This window comes from Hevea brasiliensis, chromosome 17 (assembly GCF_030052815.1).
Source record: "Hevea brasiliensis isolate MT/VB/25A 57/8 chromosome 17, ASM3005281v1, whole genome shotgun sequence".
NCBI lineage: Eukaryota > Viridiplantae > Streptophyta > Magnoliopsida > Malpighiales > Euphorbiaceae > Hevea > Hevea brasiliensis.
In genome coordinates, this window is record NC_079509.1 from 6,820,722 (window position 1) to 6,834,715 (window position 13,994).

General features: G+C 35.5%; 2 protein-coding genes across 2 annotated transcripts; one reads left to right on the plus strand and one right to left on the minus strand.

Annotated features, from left to right (window-relative positions):
* The first annotated feature begins 4,045 nt into the window (after positions 1-4,045).
* On the plus strand, positions 4,046-10,767 carry LOC110637713 (uncharacterized). The gene is made up of 3 exons (XM_021788007.2): positions 4,046-4,582; positions 4,801-5,011; positions 5,649-10,767. The coding sequence occupies exons 1-3, from the start codon at positions 4,424-4,426 to the stop codon at positions 10,412-10,414; spliced, it is 5,136 nt and encodes a 1,711-aa protein (XP_021643699.2). The 5' UTR covers positions 4,046-4,423; the 3' UTR covers positions 10,415-10,767.
* Positions 10,768-11,188: 421 nt separating this feature from the next.
* LOC110637709 (uncharacterized) lies at positions 11,189-12,942 on the minus strand. Its single transcript, XM_021787993.2, has 3 exons — positions 12,039-12,942; positions 11,855-11,946; positions 11,189-11,551 (listed from the first exon to the last, which is right to left on the minus strand). The coding sequence occupies exons 1-3, from the start codon at positions 12,703-12,705 to the stop codon at positions 11,381-11,383; spliced, it is 930 nt and encodes a 309-aa protein (XP_021643685.2). The 5' UTR covers positions 12,706-12,942; the 3' UTR covers positions 11,189-11,380.
* Between the last annotated feature and the right edge of the window lie 1,052 nt (positions 12,943-13,994).

Below are 13,994 nucleotides of genomic sequence, written 5' to 3' on the forward strand. Positions count from 1 at the left end.
GCTTGAGATCTTCACTGGGACCCCGTATTTGATTTATTAAGCAAAAGTCCGGCTTGAGATCTTCGTTGGCAGAGGTTGGATTAAGAGGGTTGTATAGGGGATCAGCTCCCGTATATGTATTGTTTGATATTATCGGGTGTGTGAGTGCTCCAAATTACCTTTTTGATGTGATTTGAATGAAATTTATGACGATGTTGCATTTCACTCCACAGGGTGCATTAGCTTTAGATAGCTATAAAGATTATGGTTAAAATTGATATTTTACTCTCTGAGTCGAACGCTCACTCCTGTTCATTTTTTTTCTAGGCTATAGGAGGATTATTGTTGTGGTTAACTTGCTTTTCTTCTTCGCAGGTCTATGGATAGTTTTTAATGTGTTTTGTTCTATTGGGTTAAAATTCTTAGACTCCGCATGTGTTAGAAATATTTATTTGATTTGGGTGTGTAATATAATTGTCATTTTGGACCTGTAAACTTATTAAAAGCATGTATGTTGGATTGGATGAGGGAGCCGAGCTCCCATTTATTTTCATGACATTTGATTATGTAGAGAGTGAACTGAGCTCCCCAGATGATTATATATTGTGTTTACAGGTCGGGCGAGTCAAAAACTCCCCGTTAAATAATCTATTTTATGGCCGGACTCTGTCCGGTTGAATGCTTGAAATTTGGCCCAAATGGGCCTTAGAGTTGGGTTGAGGAATAGCTAAGTTTACTACCGACCTCGGGGGCTTTAGGCTGGCCCAGGTCCTAGTACCAATCCGGCCCATAGATTGGGTAGTGACACCACTAGACAGCTCAGCGTTTAGATCCTCGCTTGAGATGTTGCGTAGGGTGAGCAAATCTACTAGAGGGTATCTTAGAAGCATGAAAAGGCATGCTGACCTATAATTTTTTTACACCTTATTTCCTATGCATTTAGTTATCCTTATCCATTTTAACCTATTTTAGGGCAACTTTGGAGACTATATAAAAAGATCATTTTTTAGTTTTTACCTAAGGAGAAAGAGAGAGAAACGAAAGAAAAGAAAATGAAAGAATGATGCCAATAATTTTTTTGGGCATCAGTGGCTGCTGGAGACATTTAGATGCTACAAAGCTCAGAGATTTTGGATTATTTCATTTTTAACTTATTTACATGTTTCTTTCATGTTTTTTTATCATTTTCTCCTGTATATATTACCATGACTGAGTAAAAAGTCTAGATTTCAAAATTGAGAATTATGTTTTAGATTAATTTATAGATTTGGACTGATTTATACCAAATTTTATATAAATATGAGTTTTAATTATTTTTCTTGTGTGCTTTATGACTTACTTAATATTAATTCCATTGTTCTATTTTTTAATCTTTGATTGAAGAAACAAAAGGTGAAAATAATTGATAGATAATTAATGATTTAAGCTTAAAAATACCTTGACTTATAAATAAATAGGGATTCAACAGGATTCATTAATTGATTATAAAACTTAATGAGTTTTAAGTAAATCAAATATCTTACGAAAGTAGGTTTAGTTTTTCTTAAAATACTCTCTGATTTGCTTAAAAAAGATATCAAATGATTTCAAAATCAATCACTTTTAAACTGTATTTTCTCTTAAAATTGAATAAACCAAGATAAATCATAATTAATTTATACATAAATCTCAACCTTGAAATCATTTTCACCATCACTTAGTATTTAATTTTAATTACTCATTATTATTTTAGTTTAATTTCATCTAATTTTAAGAGTTTACTTGCTTTGATATTTGTCTACTTTACTTAAATTCATTAATTTTATCAAGTTTATTCATATTTATACTTTACTTTTATTATCATCAACTTAAATAACCTCTTCATTCATAATTCAATATTTAAACTTAAAGTCTCATGAAAATTATATTTTACTTATCACTTTGTTATTTAATGCGACTTATATATTTGTAGAGTCCATATCATCACCACGAATGAAATCCACCAATTAGGTACCATGAACCATCATAACATAAATCGCTGGGGAAATTATTCAGTGCACCAAATCGTCATCATGTGTTTGCACTCTTTATAATTCAAGTAAAAACTTATTATTTGATGCAGCTGAGTGTATATTATAATTTACCAAAGCCGTTGATGCTCCCAATACTGCCGTGTGTGTGAAGTCTCATGAGAATTACTGTATCGCCTCATCTTGTGTTACACCACACAAGTTACCATTCACACCGTTAAGGCTACCATCAGTTATAGGAGCTTAATTATCAAACTAATCTACGTGGCTTATAATTTACTTTTTTTAAAAAATAAAATTAAATTGTAACTATATGTTAGTTTATCCAAGAAGTAGCCAGTGAATTTTAATTTAATATTTAATAATAATGAGTAATTATCTTAGAAGCACTCTTATTAGTATTAATTTTTTTTATTATAAAACAAAATATAAATAACAAGTGCTAGAATCTACATGATCTAATAAAAAAAATCTAAAAAATATAAAATAAATAATATTAAAATTAATGCCAAAAATATATAATTAGTACCTTAAACCAATGAATCATTGAAACAACGTCAAAGAGAATGAAACGGCGACTACGACTTTGGCTTCTGTTTTCCTATCTCTCTCCTAACTTGAAAAAAGAAATAATAATAATAAATGCAATAAATTAACAGCAAAATGTAAGCAAGACATCATATCAGCAAAGCATAGGGATAATTTTAAATTAATTTTTTTATTTTATAAAAATAATTTATACATAGCAAATATTTTTTATATAAATTATTTTTTAAAAAAATATTTTTTATTATTTAGTTACAATGTTTAACTAATAGTTTGTATTTATATATTGTATGTGTAAATATTTTCACATTTTAATAAGATTATTAAATTCTAATAAATAGTTTTTTTTTAATTTAAAAGAAATTTTTTTTAAATATCTTAATTTTTCAATTGATTATGAAAATAATTTTTATATATTTTTCCAAGTGTCTCAAAAATTAAAAAATATTATCTAAAAATATATTTTTTATAAAATAAATAGAATAAAAAAAAAGATTGATATATTTTCTTTATCTCTATATTTCTCCACTCTAACAATGTCATTTGGATGAGAGAATGGAAGAAATTTATAATAATTACAAGGAGATATGCTTTCAAAGAATTTCATATATAAATGTGGCTAAAATATTTCTAAAATAAATACTATAAAAAATTTATAATAAGTTAAATAAATAAATATTATAAAAGATTAATATAATTAAAAAGCCAAATATTAAATCTGACCAAATATATGTGTGTGTGTTGGGAAATCAATAGCTTGAAAAATAATGCAGGAATCTGCATTATTTTCCACATTCATTCACTAGTTATTGAAAATATTAAAAAATATTATTATATATATATATATATATATATATATATATATATATATATATATATATATATATATATATATTTTAATTTAGAGAATAGGGCCACCTAATTTATGAGTGAGAGATAGAGTATAAAATCTCTGTGCACTTAACAATTCCTCTAATATTTGGACAAAGAAATTACGTGCTACCTTAGAATTAATATATAAAATAATATATTAATTATAAAGTGAATTAAATAAAAAATTGTTATAATGTTTAAAAAATAAAATTTTTTAACATACAAATAAAATTAAACTTTATGAAACTTATTATTATTTATCCATCATTGTATAATTTAGTTAGTCATTTTAACTAATGATTCTAATATAGAATCATGAATTCCCTCTATAATTTCTCCGATATCAGGCACCTATGTGGCAGCAGAGATGCTAATTCTCTCCGATCACCAAAAGCTACTTGGAGAATCAGAACTGCTTGAATTATATTATATATTTTTTTATAATGCACCCAATAATGTTTGTTCGTATGCTGTGAACTTTCCTCAACTTTTCTTTTGGTCTTCGTCAATTACTTGTCTCCTTCCTTAAGCCAATAGCAAATTAGCGAGTTACCTTCTTCTTGAAGTAGTCTCTCGCTTCACTAACTAGCTTGATAAATTGTCAATTTCAATTTATTTTAGTTTGAGAATCTGTTTATTTACATGCTCTAAATCAATTCGTGCATCTCTGCTCCAAGGATCACCAAAAGCCCCTTTACTCCAAGCAACAGAGCAAATGTTGCTGATTTAAAGATGAGGACTACTGTTCCGAGATCATGGCCGTTTGTTTTCCAAATTCCATCGTAATTAATTGAACTTTCCACTAACTTTCTTATGGTCTTCGTCAATTACGTACTTTTCCACTTTTGACTCCTTGCCTTCTTCAAGAAGTAGTCTCTCACTTCACTACCTCACTCCGCTTAAACATTCTCTGCTTCTTCAAGAACCACCATTTTCTTTTCTTCAAGGCCCTTTCTGTCTCTCTCTCTCGTTCTTTCTTTCTATCTCTGTGCAATTGTGTCTGGTTTTTGTTTGCTATGGCGACTCCTCGAGATCACATTGAGTATCTTAGGAAAACTTGGTTCTCCATCGGAGGAGAAACCAATCATCTGGCTCCCATGCTTTCCAATGCTGTCGAGTTTCTCTCTGCTGAACTCTACACTAAGGATGTCCACTTTCTCATGGAAATCATCCAGGTTTCTTAGGCTTCTCCTCTTTCCTCTCTATCTGTATTTGTAGATATGAGAAAATGTTACTTGTTATGTTTGTTTAACGGGAAAATGGAGAAAAATAATTGGACTTCCGAATTCAGATGCCTGCTCTGTTATGTTGTTTTATTTTATTATTTTTATTTTTTATACTTAATATTGACTGTATCATTTACAAAGCGATGAAATGAATTTTTCTTCCACAGAATGCAGAAGATAACGATTACCCGGAAGGGGTGGATCCTTCGCTTGAGTTTGTCATAACATCTCGTGATATTACAGCTACTGGTGCCCCTGCCACGTTGCTCATATTCAACAACGAGAACGGTTTTTCTAACAAAAATATTGAGGCTATTTGCAACGTTGGAAATTCCACTAAGAAAGGCAACAGGAAACGCGGTTATATTGGGGAGAAAGGTACCCCTCCTTTCCTTTCCTTCATTATTTTCTCATCTAAGAATTTGTATAATCTGTGCTCTCTTGTATGAAAGTACTCTTCCAAGAGTAGGCTGGGTCAACTTTCATGTTCACTGTGGAGACCTTACTCTAAGCGTGAGCAGAGCCATAGAAATATCAGTACTTTATTTTAGATGTTACTCGATTTGCAACGGTTTTTAGATTAGATGTATAGTCTTTCATATTACTACGTTGCATGTTTTGTTAGTTTCTGGGTTATGTGGCTGCTAGTTATAGTTTCACTGCTTGTGCAACGTCAACCACCACAAAGCATATTTGTGGAAAAAAAGTGCTGTAACATGCCTGTCCTCTGTGTTTGTATAATATTATGAAACAGGATAAGTATGGAGACCTTGATTTAATTGTTGAAGTGGATTTCTTTATTAATTACACATATTTTTGTTTATTTATTTATTTACTTGAGTACTGATTAGTCCGGAGAAAAAATGGCAATTAAAAAAAATTGGGAACTCAGTTATTTCAGTGATGAAGGGCATGTTTGTGCATGAACTTGAGTACTTAGGGAGTTAAGATCACTATACGCATCTAATTACACATACATCGATACTAACAGACCTTCCTTTTGGTTGATGTGCAGGAATTGGGTTCAAGAGTGTGTTTCTCATTAGTGCTCAACCTTACATATTCAGTAATGGCTATCAGATACGCTTCAATGAAAAGCCTTGTCCACAGTGCAAGCTTGGATTCATAGTTCCCGAATGGGTTGAGGAGAGTCCATCTCTTGATGATATAAAGCAAATATATGGTCCCGGTTCCTCCCTTCCTACTACGGTAATAATCTTGCCTCTGAAGCCTGACAAGATGAAAGCTGTGAAGCAGCAACTTTCAAGCATTCATCCTGAAGTTCTGTTATTCCTTTCAAAGATAAAGCGGCTTTCTGTCAGGGAGGATAATGAGGATCCCGGACTCAATACTGTCAGTGCAATAGCAATTACCAAGGAGACCAATTGGGTGACAAGGAAGAATATTGATGCTGAATCCTTCACACTCCATCTTTCTGCGGAGGGAAATGGTAATGACTCCATAGGAGAATGCAGCTACTACATTTGGAAACAGAAGTTTCCTGTGAGACAGGAAAACAGAGTTGAAAGGAGAATGGAAGTCGAGGAGTGGGTGATCACTTTGGCTTTTCCTAATGGAGAGCGTCTGCATAGAGGAATGAACGCACCTGGGGTTTATGCATTTCTTCCTACTGAGATGGTCACAAACTTTCCATTCATAATCCAAGCAGATTTTATTTTAGCATCATCAAGGGAAACGATACTTTTGGACAACGTGTGGAATCAAGGAATTCTTAATTGTGTACCCTTTGCCTTTGTTGAAGCATTGATCTCACTAGTCAGAACCACAGAAGAAGCACCAGTATTTAATTTGGCTCGAATGTTTGAGTTCCTTCCTGTCAGCAGCTCTCCCTATCCAAGATTGAATGCTGTGAGGGAATCAATCAAAGCAAAGCTGGCTGAAGAAAACATTGTTCCAAGTGAATCATGCATGGAGCAGAAGATCTTCCGTAGACCGTGTGAAATTGGTAGAATAATGCCTGAATTTTGGAATATACTAAACAATGCAAGGGATGAAGGAGTGAGCTTGCTTAATCTTTCATCCCATGGTTGGTATGTTCTGAATTCTTCATTTGACCAACCGGTGTATGATCAAATACTGAATTTCCTAGGAGTGGGAACAGTGAACAATGAATGGTATGCAAAGTGTATTAGGGGCTCTAATCTTGTTATGGGAGTCTCAGAGGAAACTTATTCAGGGCTTCTCATTTTCCTTGCTGAGAATTGGCAGTCCAAGTTTTGCAACACTGACATGTTAAACATTCCACTTATAAAATATGTGGGTGTTGACGGGAGTGTGCGTTTGTGCAGTGTTAATGAATCAGCAAGAAATAGAGTTTCATTGTGCTTGTCCGAAAAAATTGATCATGCATCATGGTTGATAGATTGGAACAGAGAATTCCGATGTGTGGCAAAGTGGTTTTTTATGCCAAGGAGTACCCAACAAGCTCTTTGGTCATTTTCCAAATTGCATGTGGTATGGCACTGGCTTATCAATCATGCTAAACTCACTGCTTACAATGTATTTGAGTATGCAAATGTACTCTGTAATCATGTTGGTGGTGATCGGAAGCTTGTCATTGCCTACGTTCACTTTTTATATAACTCCCTCTTACAGAGGTATCTCTCAGAGTCGGAGGTTAAACGTTTTTGTGGTTGTATGCCTCTGGTAGATAACTATGGGAGTGTGATCACCAAGTGGAGTGTGGTTCTTGTACCAGCCAGAGTAAGCAAATGGGTACAGTTATGCTGGGCAAATCCCTGGGTAAAAGATGGCTATATTGAGTTAGGGGAAGACTACTCTTACGATGGATGTTATGCTGGTCACAGCACAGCTGGAAACGAGCTCATAGCGTTCCTGAAAACTTATCTTGATGCTTCTGATATTCCTCATATAACTCCTCCCAATGATGGAATCCCTACTGTGTCTGGACCACTTACCAAGAGAAATGCATTCTTGCTGTTGGATTGGATTCAAAACCTGAAATACAGAGGAATTAACATTCCTAAAAGGTTCTTAACTTGCATAATGGAGGGTAGCTGGCTGAGAATCACTATGAATGGCTCTACTGGTTATAGACCACCTTCACAGTCATTCCTTCTCAGCTCAAACACAATAAAGTCAGGCTGCCTTGACGTCATGCAGAATGTATCTGTGTTTGTTGACATTCCATTAATTGATCAGAGCTTTTATGGCGATGAAATTTTCAAGTACACAGAGGTGCTGAAAACCATTGGGGTCATGTTTGACTATGGAGAGGCATGTGAATTTGTCGGGAAGCATCTCATGTCTATTGCAACTTCATCTACCTTGACCAGAAGCAATGTGATTTCAGTACTGAATTTTGTCAAATTTCTAAGGGAAAAGTTGCTTTCTCCAGATAAATTCATCTGCAGTATTAAAAAAGGAAGTTGGCTACGGACATCCCGTGGTCTGAGATCTCCGGTTGGGTCTGTACTATACGATCAGGAGTGGAGAATTGCTGAGCAAATAAGTGATATCCCCTTCATTGATAAACAATATTATGGCGAAGGAATTCTGCGTTTCAAAGAAGAGCTTAAGTTGCTGGGCGTCATAGTTGGTTTCAACGGAAGTTACCATTTGGTTGGTGAATACCTGAGATCTCCTTTAACATGTCTAACCGCTGAAGCTCTTCTTTTAGTACTGGACTGCATGCGTTATTCTGGATTGGCTGAAAAGCTGGTTAACGCATGTAGAAGTACAAGATGCCTGAAGACTAACCTTGGTTATAAGTCCCCGGCTGAATGTTTTTGGTTTGATCCTGAATGGGGTTGCCTTCTAGAGATTTTTGGAGGTTTTCCATTGATTGATGGTAATTTCTATGGATCTAGAATCTCTTTGTATAAAATGGAGTTGAAGCAACTGGGAGTAAAGGTAGATATTGAGGAGGCTGTCAAAGTCTTTGTGCCCACTTTTAAGTGGCGGGCATCATCGTCTTCCATTACAACCGAAAATGTATATTCGTTACTGTCATGCTACAGACAGCTTAATGGAACTGGTAAATTTCCTTCAGATCTAATGAAATGCATCCGTGAAGAAAGGTGGTTAAAGACTCGACTGGGTGATTATAGATCTCCACGAGACTGCATTCTGTTTGGACGAGACTGGGAGTCGATCTCTCCCATTACTCTCCTTCCCCATATTGATGATAGTGACAATGGTTATGGGATGAGCATTCATGGATATAAAAATGAACTGAAGGGTATGGGCGTTGTTGTTGAATTGAAACATGGTTTAAAGTTTGTGGTTGCTGGTCTTCGTTTTCCTCAGAATCCCAGATGTATAACTCCTAAGAATGTGCTTTCACTACTGGAATGCATTCGGCTTCTATTGCAGCAGGGACACTCATTTGCAGATGATTTTCTGCAAAAGGCTTCTCAAAAATGGATAAAGACCCAAGCTGGTTACAGAGCTCCAGATAAATGTTGCTTGTTTGGTTCCGAGTGGGGTTTATATGTGAAGCAGACTGATGGTCCTTTCATTGATGAAGAGTTTTATGGCTTTGACATCCAGTCCTACAAAAAAGAGCTTAGTATAGTCGGAGTTATTGTTGATTCAGAAAAGGGATGCTCATTGCTCGCCAATCACCTAGCTTCTCATTCTGAATTTGCTGCAATTGTTCGAATATATGATTTCTTGAGTGTGTACCAGTGGAAGTCAGAGGATGAAGCAACTGGCACAATATGGGTTCCATTAGGAAGTCAAGATGAACTTGCTAAAGGAAAATGGGCTGATCCAAGAGAGTGTGTTCTGTATGACAAAGACAATCTCTTTGGTTTGCAGTTGAATGTTCTAGAGAAATACTACGATCCGAAATTACTGAGTTTCTTTTCCAGGGCATTTGATGTTAAATCCAGTCCTTCACTTGATGATTACTGCAAGCTTTGGAAGGCTTGGGAAAGGACAAGAAGCAAATTGACACATGCTGAATGCTGTGCATTCTGGAGGTGGGTCGTGAAGCACAGGAACTCAAAAATGGAGGACACTCTGGCCGACGAATTGGTAAAGCTGCCTGTTGTTTCGGGCTCTGGTGAAATCTTATTGTTTGACAAGCGTGGTGTTTTTATAGCTGATGACCTTCTTCTGAAGGACCTCTTTGAGAAGATTTCACCCCGCCCAATTTTTGTCTGGTATCCTCAGCCAAGCTTGCCTTCTTTGCCCCAGAGTAAATTGCTTGATTTGTACAGAGCAATTGGCGTCCGAACAATTTCTGAATCCGTTCAAATGAAAGAACTCTCTTTAGAAGATGTGGAACTTAAGCAGGCAAATCCAAGTGACATTTTGATTGGAAAAGGGCTAGTTAGACTAATTCTTGGCTTTCTAGCGGATCCTTCTTTTAATATGGAAGCGAGGAGGAGACATGAAGCTGTGCAGTGCCTCTTCAATCTCACTGTCTTGGAGACTTTGGAGCCGATAAATGTAAGCTATAGTTTATCACTCTACTCTGGTGAGATCGTGAATGCAGAAGTAAGCCGAAAGCTACGCTGGGATAGAGAGAGTTCTAAGTTGTTCGCACAGAAGAAAGACCGTGCTGGTGGACAGAAAAGTCTTATTGAATATGCAACATATTTCTCTAAGGTAATAGCCGAGGGAGTGTTATGGGAGAAAGAAGATCAAATATGCGCACTCTCTGAGCTGATTAAGTTGGCTTTCCTGCTGAATTTCGATGAAGCAGCTGTTCAATACTTGATGAAGTCCAAGAATCTGCAAATTTTCATGGAGGATGAGGCGTTCTTGTCAGCTGCCTTCCCGTCTGGCTAGGTCTATCATGAATCCTTAAATATTTGCATCGTTCTTCTTTTGCTTCTTTGGGCAGCAATTCCCCTTGCATGATGAGTGGTGCATATGTAATATAAAATTTGCAATGTTTGCGCGTGTGCGTGTTTCATATTGAGTGCAATCGATTTGAGGTATGTGTCTAATTTGTAAACCATAGTGTTTGCAACTTTGCACTTTTAGATCTTTGTTTGCTCTGCATATATATATAGGAGCATGGTAATTATTGGTGTGAAAAATGTTATGTAATATGTAGTATATGGACCAGTTTTCTTAATGCCTTTTCTCTTGCTTGACCTTAATGTATGTATATTTAATATATGGATCAGTTTTCTCAATGCCTTTTCTCTTGCTTGACCTTACATGTATTTTGTGGTTTTTTGTCTGAGCCTTGGCTTAACTGAATTGCAGGGATTTTTTTTTTTATCTGAGGAATTGCAGGGATTGGCAAAATGTATTCAACATTCTTGTATTTATTATATCGTGAATTTTTTACTGCATTATGCAATTTGTGCCAATCCCAGCGTAATTGCACCTACTCCAGTCTCGCGAGGATGTTCATAGGACAGCTAGTAATGTTAAAATTGATGAGCATGGATTAGGAAGCTACCAATCAAAAGCATCGGTCACATTGTTCAGTTGAGTTGAATTTGCCAATCATTCTCATTATAATATTCGTTGTTGTAATCTCTTGGCAACTTGCAGGGTCATTTCCAGGTGACATTATAGCCATTATGAATTGAGTTGATGCGAAGACGATTAAGAACAGGAATACTTTGCATATCATCGTCACTAATTACATGGGAAACATGGTAGTATTCCATTCACTGATTACAGATTATAGACACAGAACCCTTGATTACATAAAACTTACCATCTTTTTGCAAAGGAACAGGACCGTGGTCTAGTGAAAAAGATTATGACAAAAAAAAAAAAAAAATTCAAACAAAATTAAGCGGCTGCTTTTTCCGCAAGTAGATTAGCATTATCGTGGCGAGTGCAGGCTGTATAGCATGATCTAACATTCAACAGATTCATTACAGCTCCTGACCTTCCCTTGGGTATCACCCTCCTTAATCTGATCCCTTTCTTTCCTTTGTTCTTTGTCTTGGTCTCAGAACCCTGACGTAAGAGAAATTCCACATTCATTCGTTTGAAAAAGAGTTTTCCATGAGGCATTTCCATATGAGCAATACTCATGTATTTCAAAAGATAAAAACATGTGAATTCGATCTATTTTTTCATTATACTGTATTTTCAGTCACGATAAATTAAATTTAAAGAATAAATTTTTGCATAAATTATTATTTAATAAGTAAAAAGGAAAATTTCTATTACATATTAAATTATTTTAGACATTTCCATTTGGATTGGTCACAAAGTCAAACAATTAATAAAGGCAACAAAAGGAGAACAGACACATACCGCATTTGTAAATTCAATGGTGGCGGGACTGTCCTCGCACTCTGATTTTTTTTCCGATCCCTCATCATCATCATCACCATCATCATCCTTAACTGCATGAACCAAAGCCACCCCAACAAATTGATTTACCCTATAATTAAATCCAGAAATCTTGTTTGAAGCTTTGAAGATAATATATACTTACCAATGCCATCTTCCTTGATATTGTCTAATGATTCGATAAAATAAACTCTGAAACTTGGGGATCCAGGACCGTCGCATTTTTGGGTCAAGCTGCTGAGCGTTCCATCCTCTTCTTCTCCGTTCTCATCTCCGGCTGTTTCTGTTGCTTCCATCTCTTCGACGTCGGGCATTGCCTCCACCGCCTTGACTTCGGCTTCCTTCTCTTTATTTTCATCTTTACAATCTTGTTGGATATTTTTCTCTTTCCTTGTTTTGTCAGACACCCTTGGAGACCCTGCTGGCAAAGGTGCTTCCACGGCCTTGTGATTCACATCTTTATATGGTGACATCAGCAGCAATGGCGCCGTTTTTGCAACCTTATTAGGGTCAATCTTATTCTTAGGAGCAGTTTCATCAGACTCCGGGGCAGGTGCTATCTTGAGACTATGATCCTCTTGCGAAGAAATGCTCTTATGATCAAAATCACGAGGATGAGAGGAATTATCGCTGTCAGAAATTAAATCATCTTTGAGCAGCTCTTTCTTGGAAAGGGTGGCTGAGTCGTTGTCTTTCAAAGAAACTCCATGCCTCCATCTTCTCATCTCCTCAAACCTTAGAAGCAGAAGCGGCCTCAGCTTGGCGGGCACAGATTCTGCTTCAGAGCCGAATTTTGAACCCGAACAACCCATATTGATGGAAAAGGAAGATGGAGATGGAGATGGAGAAAGAGAAAAAGAAAGGATAGAAATGGGTGAGAATAAGATGAGCAGAGAATATGAACGCGAGAGTTGAGAATTTGAAAGGAAAAAAGAAGAGGTTGAAAGGCAGTTAGGTTAGCCATGGAGTGCTGGGTAATGATGTAAACAGTCTGTTTTTTTTGTCACAGTTGTTCTTCAACCTAAATAGCCATAGTCATCTTAACAAGCAGTTTTCTAGTTGTGCCTAAGTTTTCATTATTAAAAGAAAATCTTTTTGCTTAATCTGATGCTTCGCTTCCACATTATGACGTATTGAAACAGTCAAAATGTTCGTTAATTTTAATTAATCTAAGATAGAATATTTCCATTTTTCCAGTTGGTTTTGTGGTGAGGAATTTGGACCCTTCTCATTTTAGGCACCTGAGGAGCTGCAAAGATAGGCATAAACAACTCACTCGAGGCCGAAAAATTAGCACATGTTTAAAAAAAAAAAAAAAAAAACTAGAAAGAGGTCCTAAGTTCAGAATTAGATTGCAAGTTTGCATCACTTGTATTTGCATCAAAACATCTCAGATTTATTGCTACCATTTCACTTAAATTTTTGATCTAATCCATATGAGGTCTAATAGAAATAACACTACTGGTGAGCATTTTGCTGTGCCCTGAAAGAAAAGTAGCAATGAAACTTACGCTTAATTAATTTAATGCATGGGTAGGCACGCATCCCCCTATAGTATCACCAGAAATTTGACTTCTACTTCATAAAAACTAGTTATTAAAGGGATAAAAGAAGCAGAGTTATGCTTATCCTACGCATGAATATCAACTTTTACAAAGAAAAAGGCGAAGATACCTACCAAAACACTTCATGGGCATCCATATTTAAAGGAATTTCACTTTTGCAAACCACGAACAAAAGAAATCGAGTGAATACAACGTGCATGTATATATATATATACTCTTCATATATTCGAGATATATGGTGGCTGGTGCTTTGAGTAAAGCAAATTTCTTTACACAAAGTTGACATATATGCTCGCCTATTTTTCTTTTTTCTTTCCTTGTCACTATCTTTTTTTTTTTTTTTAAATTGCCTTTTTTTTTTAATTACAAGATTATTCAGGCCCTCGCTCTTCTTGTAGCATTATACATATTAATAAAGTCAAGCACATGAAGGAAGTTCAGAAAAAAAAAAAAATAAACAGATGTTGACAAAAGTTCTGTTTAAATTTTTTCAAACTTGCAATTTGGCTCTCATTATTAAAGTTAACAATTTTAGT

Bases quoted from the DNA above. Each gene is read 5' to 3' on its own strand.
- LOC110637713 (XM_021788007.2), top strand. From the start codon at position 4,424: ATGGCGACTCCTCGAGATCACATTGAGTATCTTAGGAAAACTTGGTTC. The intron at 4,583-4,800 runs GTTTCTTAGGCT...TTTCTTCCACAG, and splicing joins TTCTCATGGAAATCATCCAG to AATGCAGAAGATAACGATTA. The intron at 5,012-5,648 runs GTACCCCTCCTT...GTTGATGTGCAG, and splicing joins CGGTTATATTGGGGAGAAAG to GAATTGGGTTCAAGAGTGTG.
- LOC110637709 (XM_021787993.2), bottom strand. From the start codon at position 12,705: ATGGGTTGTTCGGGTTCAAAATTCGGCTCTGAAGCAGAATCTGTGCCC. The intron at 11,947-12,038 runs GTAAGTATATAT...TGGTTCATGCAG, and splicing joins TATCAAGGAAGATGGCATTG to TTAAGGATGATGATGGTGAT. The intron at 11,552-11,854 runs GTATGTGTCTGT...CTCTTACGTCAG, and splicing joins CCATTGAATTTACAAATGCG to GGTTCTGAGACCAAGACAAA.